Genomic DNA, 10,825 nt, shown 5'->3' with positions numbered 1-10,825 from the left:
GACTGGCGCTCGCAGGCGCGGTGGTACTTCCCCCCGGGGCCACTCGCGGGCGCGGGTAGTAGGGTCGGGTCAGGTGCCATTCCCTCGGCAGGGACGCGAAGCGAGGCCCGCCGCGGGCCGAAGACAGCGCGCGGGGATTTGTGATGGGAGCTTAGGCGCCAGTCCGGGATGGGCGCCTGTAGGACGGCGCCGCCGTGAGTGACACACATAAGGGAGTGATTTATTGATCGGTGGACTGACATATCAACTTTACTGCCGCTACCCGCCCGTGGCCCGCCCGTGGCCTGCCAGTGGCCCGCCCGTGGCCTTCCCTGCCCCCCCCCCACTCTCCCCCCCCCCCCCCCCCCCCCCCCCCCCCCCCCCCCCCCCCCCCCGGGGGGGGGGGGGGGGGGGGGGGGGGGGGGGGGGCGAGCGTGCGGGATGCGGCGGAACGGGGCTGGGCGGGACGGGGCGGGGCAGGAGGGTTCCTTTATGGTGCAGTAATGCCTTCCTGTACATTTCGGCTGTCTAGAAATCGCGGAATGGGCAAATTCATGGCGCTGTACATCACGGGGATAACGATTTTGATTGGTTCTCCTCGTTTCTCTAGCAGCCCGGCGGCGCCGGCACCCACCCACCACCACCACGGCGGGCAAATGGCAAATGTCACAAGGAGCAAAGAGTTAAGTGGAATGCAACCAGTTATCACACTTTACAATCAGCGATTGTGATCCGTGTTCGGTATCTCTGGGTTGTTGTCGATACTCCTAAACTCACAATAATTTGTAGACCGTCAAAAGTGGTCTTCCCCCGTCGACGTCTCGTGAAACGCCAACTATTGGATTTTGAAATGCCACCGTTTCCCGCCAAATAGCCGACTATGCTGCCCCTAGCGGCCCCAGATAGAACTTTGCCACAAACACAAACGTGCTGTGTGCCGCACCGCATTGCTCAGCGACGATAGAACACAAATTTTCGACAAGAAAACTGTGTATTTGGTCTTATTTGCCAATAAGTCGGTGGACCATATTGCTTTTTAGCCCACCCTTCAAGTGCGTGTAGGAAGCATTCCATTTTCAAGTCAAAATGAAACTTCTCACTCACAATGTGCTTAGTTCGAAGTGCCTGAAAGGAGTTTCAGTAGGGTATCCTTTGAGGTTAAATGTAAGTTGTCACATTATCCTTTATGTGTAACCACATTTACCGATTAAATAACTATGGTCCTTTGTTGACTTTGATCCCCAAATTTATTTATTAGAATCCTAATTTCTATACCTTGTCAGTAAAATAATATTATTTCCTAAACAATCATGTGCTTTTGATTACCTGTCTTCTCTCAGCAGTCAGAGTTTTACATAATTTTTATATGTATGTTTTGCAGGCAACTGATATTAAAGTGGTTGATGTGGATTACAATTCTGAATTCGTCTCTAGAATGATCCCTAAAATCAATTATAGTGCTTTATATGATGCCGCTCAAAGTGTAAGTTTAACAAATCTATTATTTTATGCTGTGGTTTCCCTTTTGATAAATTTGAAAGACACAACTTTTTGTTCACATGTAGATTGGTCATCTCAATGGACTACCCGACGCTGTAGTGGATGACTTTGAAAGTAATGAAGATTTCCTGAAAGCCGTTCATCATGTCTTGTTAGAAGTAAGTTCTTGTGACTGCTTAGTGTAATTTTTTGTTAAACCTTAATTTTGATGAGTTTAACTTACTGTCTTCTTTCTTTCTTTTTTAGGTTGACATTGTCAGTGGTGATCTTGAATGTCCTGAATCAGGTAGAAAGTTCCCTATTACAAGAGGTATACCCAACATGCTTGTGAATGAAAATGAAGTTAATGAGATTAATGGATCTAATGGATATAATAACTAGAATTTCTTTGCAAAAGTTTTGTTATTGTTTTTACTGTTAATTTAATTTTGTTTAAGACTCTCAAAGTTGAGGAAATTTGTCAGTTTTGTTTGCTCATTAGGTATTTCTTCTTATTTTTCTCCATTTCTGGTTAAGTTCTGCCTTGATATGTTTGAATCGAATTGAACGTGCAAAGTAAGATTTCTTGTTTGAGATTGAGAAAATTATACTAAATGTTTTCACCATCATTTTATTGAACTCAAACTGTAAGTAAAGAAGTTACAATACAATATCGACATTTTTTTAAATACCTTGCCTATGAAATGAATTCCTCAGCAGCTTTCATTTTATTGGCAAGAAAATGATGTCCTTGCAAATTTCTAAAAAATATTAATTTATCTATTATCACACACATCATCACATGACAAACAACTTTCTATAACCAAACACTGTTGAGCAACTTGCTTTTCTTTTGAATCTACTATCCATGACAACTTCAGCATAATGCCAAATTTGGTAAAAGAAAAAGAGTATTGTTTTTGTATTCCTTAATCACAGCTTGTTACTTTCAGCTTAGATAAGACTAGTCAAAATGTTGATAAAAGATTCAATACCAGGTGGTAATCTTCACAAATCTAAAGTAAATTTTAAATTGACTCTAGAATTTCTAACATTGCCTATAGTGTACTTACAATCTACTTCAACTTTACGAACATTGGCTACCAAAATTTAAGGACTATTGTCCTCTAAAAATCCCACTCATTACATTACAAATTGGACATGACATATACCATTGAACATTTATCTACTTCTGCTTTTACAGGTCTCACTACATACTGACAAATACGTATCTACTAACAACTTCAAATGGGAAGTCAAGAACATTCAGAAGACTATAAATTTTTTACAAAGATGCAATGAATTGTTTGCCACTTAATCGCCAACAATAAGACACAATTATATTGCAGCATGAAAAACAAATGTGATACTTTATCTCCTAAATTTCTAAAATTCTGTCCCTTGAGTTGATAAAAATAAGTACTAAATAGAGTTTTATCTTAATTTTAGTGGATGGAAAGTAAATGTCATCCATGTATAAATGACAAAAAGATGAAAAATGTTCATATTGGACAAAATTTTTATAAAACTCTTAACAAGTAGGAAAATACTAGACGTCCCATAATAGTATGAACTGGATTAATAGGCTTTGTCATCACTTAGCCAACTACAGCCATGCAATTTTTAAAAAGGAAATAGTACATCATGAAACAGGAACAGATCGTGTAGAATTTAGAATCAATCTGTGGTTTTTGCTGAGATGGTATGGTACAAACATTTATCCTGGTTTGCTTCACTTCCCCCGCGATTCAACAACGAGCAGAGTAGCGGCAGCATTACAGGCGGCTAAACGGGAGTAAAGACTTCCTTTGGATAGCCCTTTCTGAGGACCTTTACATGCATCTCTATTTGGTCCTCGAGCTGCAGTCTGCTGACAGCTTAATAGGGCTTTATTTGGACCCTTTGCCATGCTGGCATGTTCAGAACTGCGGTTGGGCCCTGCCCATGTCACATAATCCTCTCTGAATTGAAAAAAAGAGGGAAAATAATAAATTAGAGGTGTAACGAACTTGTTCAAAAATTTAAGTTATTTTGATGTGCCTTACATTAATAGTTCGTCATTTGGTCCATGGTGAAACCCTGGATTGGGTCCAGTTGTTGTTATTCGGTAGGCTGAACGATATTCTTTATCTTCTGTGGTGCTTGTGCCTCTTGAAACCCTGCAAATAATTATCCACGTTTACAACATCATAAAAAAATTTGTGCAAAAATAGTAAAGTTATTTTAAATTCATACTTTGGAACATCCTTTTTGCCCTTTGTCTTTTTGATTGATGTCTTCATTGACAGTGGCTGAGCAGAATATTTTGAAGAAGCTGCTTTCTTCGGAGACAGATGAACTGTTGCATTTGTTGTTAAAATACTTTTAGATGTTGGTCCACAGTCGCCAACACTTTTTTGAAGGGTAGAGCTACCTTCTGTTTTAAGAGCAATGTCCTCTGTAGCAGGGAAATTTTGGGTGATCTTAAGATCCTCCTCCACCGAGCTCTTATTGTGGTCAAAACTTCCCTTTTTATTAGAGTGAGTGATCACATCTGCCTCTATGGTTGTTTTTGTTCCCAAAGATGACGCATCAGCATCTTCAGATTTATTACTACAAAAAGAAACTATTATTGAATAAGCTCTAGTTAGGCAAATAATACAAAAGATATTATTAACCTTTTACCTCTGAGGTCTTTGAGATGAGCATGCAGAACTTGGTTGTGTTGACTTTGGAGTGTCTTCTTTGATCATTGTCTTCAGAATGAGATCAGCTTTTTTTTCATCATAATCCACACTATCTAAAGCCATCAGAATAACTTGCTCAGCTAAATCTGGATAAGTTTTCTTTATCCTGTCACGCACTGAAAGAAGAAAAGATGGAAATAAGTTTCTATGTTAACATACCGTAAAATAATTTTAAAATAATTTCTTTTAGTTTACTTACTTCCTTGCTTTTCTTCCACACTCCTCAATCTTGCTGATGTTGTAGGAGTGCTGGTTACTTTATCTTTCTCCTTTTCAGTCATATTTTTATCTGTCACCTTCATTTTTGAGGACGGTGTACCCGCATGAGAAGGTGTTGTATCTCTCTTGTCAAAGCCCATAGCTTGTAGTTGGCTTGTAGCTGCTTGCACATTGTTATCCACATTGTACAAAGTGTCCAAAATAACAGTCTCGTCCGCTTTTGGGAACATACTCTTCATATATCTGCAAATAGACTGCATTTTAGATTCAAAATTCTAAACCTTCAGTCTGAATTTCAGCATTTATTTATACTGCAACAGGCAACATCCTAGGCAAAATTAAGAAATACATACTCGGGTCAGAAAATAATTAGCAATACACAAGCACATATTTTTAAGCAAAAGGAATCACCAAAAAAACAACAACAGAAAACCAAAAAGAACAACAATGATTGAGGAATTCTATACTTTAAAAATGTCACCAAGAGGACTCAAACAACATGCAATGCACTATTGCTATTGTTTTTCAAAACAAAGAAAAAACAAAACAAAAAAAACAAAAACAAAAATACAAGGGAGGGTCATTTACAAAAATCTAAACAGGCAAAACTTAGATTTCATTTTAAATACAGCAAAAAATGAGGTATCAAAACAATATCAAAGCATTATCAGATATCAGAAATTTGTCAGTTTTTGTATCAAAACTGTGCAAATGTGATCTCAAAATTTCTGATATCTGATATCAATTTGATAATGCATCAAGAGATATTTCTCACTGGGATCTATACAAAGTGTAGAGGGTTGACAAACTAGTTGAAGATACTGGAATATTGTTAACTTGACATGGTTTAATAAAAATTGCCTTGAATATGAAAAAGGAATATTCCCTTTACGTAGTTATTTTTAACATAGTATATAGAAACAGTCAACTTTGCCAACCCTCAGCACTTTTTCCCTGGAAAATGGGAAACAAATTTATATTAACCAATGGCGTTCAGTTCAATACCTCCTACAACCAAAATTGACACAGACAAATAAAAAAGCTGTAAATCAAACTTGCATTTCAAGCAACTCTACATTACTGTAAAAATTTCACATTACTTCAGGTTGACTGATCATCCTGTTTTGTTTTATACATTTACATGCGAATGTACGCTCCAAATCTAGATCTAATAAAAATTTCTATTGAGTGAACACCTTAGTTTCATCTTAGGAGAAGAATGAGGCCTTGGGGAGTGGCGAATCGCTGGTGAACCCATACAGGAGCTAGAGGCAAGGCTTCCTGTCAAAGTTCCACCAGTTCCATAGCCATATGAGTACAAGGAGGGGGGAGGAGTGACAAAGTCTCGGAGGCCAGAAGGTGGAGTGGAATGATAGTTGGGAGGAAGAACAGAAGGGGGAATTATAATGTGACGGGCAAGAGGAGGGGTACTGAAAGGACCCGGGGTTGTTATTGGATTCTTCTCCACCTGCAGAGCACTGATTACCACAGCTTCTCGGCTATGGTACCTGAAAGAAGTTTGATATCGCAATGAATCAATGTTTCCTGAAAAAGTTTTGTACTGTTTGGGCCAACTTACTTGATTAGAAGAGCACGAATGTGCGTTTCTGAAACAGTTGGAAACATTGCAGAAATTTTGGCAACAGAATTCTCTGTGGCTACAGCAGTGCTGAATGAAGTTTCCTGTAGTTTACTACTACTATGATGCCCAATAGCATGGGATCCCATTAATGGTGCAGTATGCGCACGACCAGGCACTGGACTTGGGCGGAAACTGGATATATCCTGAAACAAAAATTGAAATACCTTTCCAGAACTTAACCATCTCAAACACGAAAGCAAGTCTCTTAAAATAGCTAAAATAATTACTGAGTGAAAACATTTCAAATTTAGTTAGAACATACAACAAAATCAGAACCATTCAAACCATACCTGACGCAGTATTTCTTGGATGTAAGGGGAGGGTAAATGAAAAGCAGGTTGAGGGTGATAAGGAGCAGGACTGGAGGGGTAAATATTGCGATGGTCAGGTGTTCCATGCAGTTGAGGCTGCGTCCCATATTTGAAAAGTACTTTAGTAACACACAAACAATCCAAGCAAAAACATACACATATAGTGGAAGAGTTGTAGAACAAAACAGAGAAGTAATATAGCAATGCAATCAGTTACGTTGCATGGAATTGCAAACACTTTTCTGTTTTCTTAGTGCCAAACACCATAAAAGAAGAATAGGTCAGTGGTGGAAAAGTAGAAGACGGGCATGCATAGAGAACCAAGCAGACACCAATGTCAAATGCCACCAACATGTCACACGCCATACAGTTTAATAAAGAAAACACACCTGCATGTTTAGGAGTTGTGCTGGTTCTTGATAGGGTGGAGGAGCATGAACTATAGGAGCGTGAGCACGAGGATCATCCCATGTTGTAGTTTTGTTGATAAAATTGATGTAGTAGCTAAACATAGGTGAAAACAACAATTATTATTATCGAGACTTAAAACAACTGTCAAAGGCCAAGCAGAACATAGGGTGACAGATGAAATTTTTGTCACGGAGAAGTTTGGAACTTGAAACGAATTTACTTCTTTTTAAGAAACAATATATTAGGAGAATAAAAGAACTAACTTTCTTCGCGTGCGAGGGTCATGTCTACATTCCCAACCATTCGGCAAAGGGCCAAGCGCCGAGTTGTTGTCCGCCATTGTATATTGTTTCCTTCTGCTTGCGCGTCTGCTTCTTGCTTCTGCTATTTCACGGCCATCTGGATAACTGAATTATTTTATTTCTCGCAAGTTAAAAGAATGCATGTAATAGCAAGAACTTTATTTTTGTGCTTGGTTATTGCCTTGCGATTCTAAATCATAAAAAATACTGAAAATCACCCGGAAAGGGACGGGAATCGAATGAAAAGTTATTTGGCGGGAACGGAAGTAGGTTGGTACGAGCAGTGGAGATACCCCGCGCATGCACGCTAAAAGTATCGCTGTCACTTCACCCACCCACAGCATCGATTCATGCTTTTCATTGTGGCTTGCGGGACGCGTTTTTAAGATGGGCTGCTTGTTCTTCAGAAAGAATGGGAGAATTTCAAACAAGACTGTGCACTTTATTAATGCGCATTTTTATTGCGAACTTGTAGTTTTGATCTGATCACAATTTTCGTAACACGAATGTGACAAGGAGGAAAATAGTTCCTCGTTCTGACATCCAAAATAGGGCGACCGAACTTCAGGCTCGTCCAAGAAAGAGGTCCGTTTTTCTCAGATTCATTCGGTGAAAAACGAGAGCCCGGTGCCTGCGAAATTCAGGATAGGCCAACCGGCAGTGCACGCGTGCAAAACAAGCAGTCTCTTGCCTACCTTCCAGGCGCTACAAGAGCTTGCCAAAAAGGTCGGATTTTGCGTGTTCGAAACGACGAATGACGGACACACTTCATGAACGATCCCTCTTCATTCAAGAGACAACACTGGAAAAACAAAGGTGCGATATGATACCTTTCCTGGGGTGCTAAACCCGTTTTGGGGGTAATAAAGTGTGTATTCAGATTTCCCCAAATATTTTCTAAATGAGCAAAACCAATCACATTTTGGGATACATCGTCGCATTCCTCGCAAATTTCCGCGTCAAACGAGCCTATGTGTAATGTAATAGGGCTCTGATAAGCAGTCAGCAAATGAAAAGCAAGTCAAAAAGTACAAAAAATTCTATGAATTTATGCCATTTTTGAACAGAACCCAACACATGTAGGCTCGTTCGACGCGAAATTTTGCGTAGATTACGAACAAGGGTCTGAAAAAAATTACGAAATATTTCGAAGAAACAAAAACTGTCATGCCTTTGGAGCTTTAGTGCCTTTTAAAGGTAGGATATCCTACCTTTGTTTTACTAGTGAAGGTAACTTTTGGTAAAAAAAGAACAACGGAAAAACCATACTCACAGTATGTGATAACATCTGCAAGATTTGAGTCCGATTCCAAAATGTTTTCAGAGTGTAATATAGACAGAATCAAAAGTCAAACCGGAAGAGGGGGGGGGGGGTTGTCCCAATAAGTAAGAGAGCTCTTGGTCTGGGTGGTGAATCCTCTGAGTTGAACATTGTGAACCTCAGAGAGCAGAGTCTTTGTGGGGATGAGGCAGCGTCCCGCGCGATCCCATGCACCCACCCACGTATGCTGGACGCGGGCCCGTAAGCAGCTGCGTCACGCCACGGCCATGGTCAGGCACTTGGGGGTTGTTGAAAGGCTGAAACCAGAGCGCTGTTCCCCGTCCAAGGCACGTCCGCCCGCGGGGTGGGGCCTCGGTGGGGCCGGAGGGTACGGGGCAGGGCGAGCCGCCCTTTCACGGCACTTCTCTCGCCCACGCAGTACCGGCAGTGACGCCCACAGGGCGGTTGCCCGCCTGCCCCCCTTGCCCAGCAGCACTATGGCCGATCTGGAATCTACATCGACACGGCACGGTAACAAGCTTCCGTGGCTCGCTAAAATGTAGCAATACGGTAGTCTGTCACGCAGTCCCCAGGAAATAATTAGCAGGCCTTTAGCTCCATCACAGGCCAATAAAATACACACACACACACATTTTAACAAGGTGGCATAAAATTTAACAAGAACTATCCACATTCCATAGGACGGTTTGCGGTCTAGTCGGTCGAGCGTGTAAGGTGGCTCTCGTGACGCAGCTGGCAAGGCTGCTGGCCTCCAAAAAGTCCTAAAGCGTTTTCTGATCAGAATGTACTTATTTTGCCAGCGATCGACCAGGTCGTTATATCGAACACACACCGCTCGAGATACGGCGGGGAGGTCCTGCTTTTGTGCCAGAGCCGCCGAGCCAGGCATTATATGTAGCTCGCCGACGAGCTCCTCTAGTAGTGCCTTCCACCAGCAGAGAAGTTGCGATCAGGACGAGAGGGAGGGGGAGGGGGAGGAGGGGAGAGGGAGTCGGGTACCGAAAAAAGATTGGCGAGATGGACCATCTGCGTATTCGAAATTGCCGACGATATTGGGATTTCGTCCACTTAGGCCCGTGACGCACGGGCCGGCCGGAGGCTTGGACACCCAGGAGAGGAGCTCCAGCGGCGCCCGCGGTGGCGTGTCGGCCAAGGACAGGGGGGAAGCGAAGGAGTGTCAGCAAGTGAGTCGTGCGGGTCGAGGGCTGGCTGGCGGGGTCGGGACTGCCCGGGACGGCAGGACGCCCCCCGGCGGCACGGCGCGGCTGGACGGCGAGGCGCGTGGCGTGCGCGGCTCGCACGCTGCGCACTTCCGGCTGCTTCCGGCCCGCGGTGGACACGGAGCGCACGCCGCGCGCGGCACGCCGCCGTCGTGCAGGCCGCCTAGACGTCATCGCACCCAAACAGGAAACAATACTAATCCCATACCGACGCGGCATGTGTCGGACGTGCACAACATATCCGTCCCAAGGATGCGCGGCTGCAAATTAAATAATTGCCTCCTAGTTCGGAGTATTATGTGAGAATGCCAGAGACCTTCTGCGTGCGCCGCGCCCACGCCGGCCCGGGCAGCAGCAGTAGTAGTAGCAGCAGCCTGCTGCCGGCGTGCCTGCCCCCGGCGGCGTGCCCGTGGCGTGCGCAGCAAGTTCACGGACACGCGTATGTGTGCGTGGGCGTGCGCACCTGTGCCCCGGCGTGCCGTGTCGCAGGCCGCCAGGACACAGGGACGCGTGTAATGGAGGTCCTGCGTCCGTGGCGCTCCAGGATATTCCGTGCGCGCACGACAAACGGATTACGTCCTCTTCGGTCACCTCCCGCACGCCCGACGCCTTCGCAGGTCCGCCGTTTATTGGATCCGGGGCCCCCGCCGCGCCGCCGTCCCTGGGGCACGCGTCGGAGGGGCGGCGGCGTCTGGGAAATGGAAAATAAGACAAGACGTGATTGAGATCCTGGCCGACCTCCTCTGCCCCGGCCCCGCCTGCAGCGGCGGCACCAAAATACTCTTCAATAGTCCTTCCAGAGGCGCGCCGCCGCCGAGGCCGAGGGCGTGGGACACGTTGAGTGACCGAGCTCAAGGGCGCCGGCCGAGGCCGTGTCGCCGGCCAGCCCCGCGGCCGGGACAGTCCGTCGTGTACGTTTTGCCAGGAAATCTCAGCCGTAACAGTCCAGGACGCGTGCCGTGCTCGGCGCCGCCGAAGCCCCTTGAGACGGTGCTGCTGGGCAGGGTCTTGGTGGCGTGCCCAGACTCCCGCCGCCGTAGCCTGCAGACCGCCCCGGAGGACCCGCCGGCGAGGAGGAGGAGGAAGGAGGAGAAAAGAGGCTTTGATCGATTCATCAGAGCCTCTCACTCCACTGCAGCGCGCACACACACACGCACACACACACACACACACACACACACACACACACACACACACACACACTTACTTCGGCGCCACGCCGCGCCACGGCCAGCGGAAGGGAAAGGAAGGACG

General features: G+C 44.8%; 2 protein-coding genes across 6 annotated transcripts in view; one reads left to right on the top strand and one right to left on the bottom strand.

Moving 5' to 3' along the window:
* Positions 1 to 877: 877 nt before the first annotated feature.
* LOC113202094 (multifunctional methyltransferase subunit TRM112-like protein) lies at positions 878 to 2,129 on the top strand. Its single transcript, XM_026416162.2, has 4 exons — positions 878 to 1,143; positions 1,361 to 1,462; positions 1,545 to 1,637; positions 1,726 to 2,129. The coding sequence occupies exons 1-4, from the start codon at positions 1,066 to 1,068 to the stop codon at positions 1,858 to 1,860; spliced, it is 408 nt and encodes a 135-aa protein (XP_026271947.1). The 5' UTR covers positions 878 to 1,065; the 3' UTR covers positions 1,861 to 2,129.
* LOC113202093 (uncharacterized) overlaps positions 2,074 to 10,825 on the bottom strand; it is a 10,050-nt gene continuing 1,298 nt past the window's right edge. Inside the window, exons 1-10 of one of the 5 annotated variants that reach the window (XM_026416158.2) lie at positions 7,031 to 7,190; positions 6,746 to 6,860; positions 6,336 to 6,452; positions 5,983 to 6,188; positions 5,600 to 5,911; positions 4,384 to 4,646; positions 4,123 to 4,300; positions 3,694 to 4,050; positions 3,504 to 3,617; positions 2,074 to 3,419 (exon numbers count right to left, since the gene is read on the bottom strand). In XM_026416158.2, the coding sequence (XP_026271943.2) occupies positions 3,191 to 3,419; positions 3,504 to 3,617; positions 3,694 to 4,050; positions 4,123 to 4,300; positions 4,384 to 4,646; positions 5,600 to 5,911; positions 5,983 to 6,188; positions 6,336 to 6,452; positions 6,746 to 6,860; positions 7,031 to 7,107 (1,968 nt within the window). In that variant the 5' untranslated portion in view covers positions 7,108 to 7,190 and the 3' untranslated portion in view covers positions 2,074 to 3,190. Of the gene's footprint in view, positions 3,420 to 3,503; positions 3,618 to 3,693; positions 4,051 to 4,122; positions 4,301 to 4,383; positions 4,647 to 5,599; positions 5,912 to 5,982; positions 6,189 to 6,335; positions 6,453 to 6,745; positions 6,861 to 7,030; positions 7,191 to 10,825 lie in introns of those variants that run through there. The other 4 variants (XM_052271040.1, XM_026416161.2, XM_026416160.2 and 1 more) reach the window with 4 other exon arrangements.

Source organism: Frankliniella occidentalis, unplaced genomic scaffold (assembly GCF_000697945.3).
Source record: "Frankliniella occidentalis isolate FOCC.00 unplaced genomic scaffold, Focc_3.1 Scaffold147, whole genome shotgun sequence".
Lineage (NCBI taxonomy): Eukaryota > Metazoa > Arthropoda > Insecta > Thysanoptera > Thripidae > Frankliniella > Frankliniella occidentalis.
Note: the sequence above shows the minus strand (reverse complement) of the source record. Positions and strands in the feature narration are given on the sequence as shown.

Excerpts from the sequence above, each read along its gene's own strand:
- LOC113202094 (XM_026416162.2), top strand. The coding sequence starts at position 1,066 with ATGAAACTTCTCACTCACAATGTGCTTAGTTCGAAGTGCCTGAAAGGA. Across the intron at positions 1,144-1,360 it reads GGTATCCTTTGAGGTTAAAT|GCAACTGATATTAAAGTGGT; the intron begins GTAAGTTGTCAC and ends TATGTTTTGCAG. Across the intron at positions 1,638-1,725 it reads TTCATCATGTCTTGTTAGAA|GTTGACATTGTCAGTGGTGA; the intron begins GTAAGTTCTTGT and ends TTTCTTTTTTAG.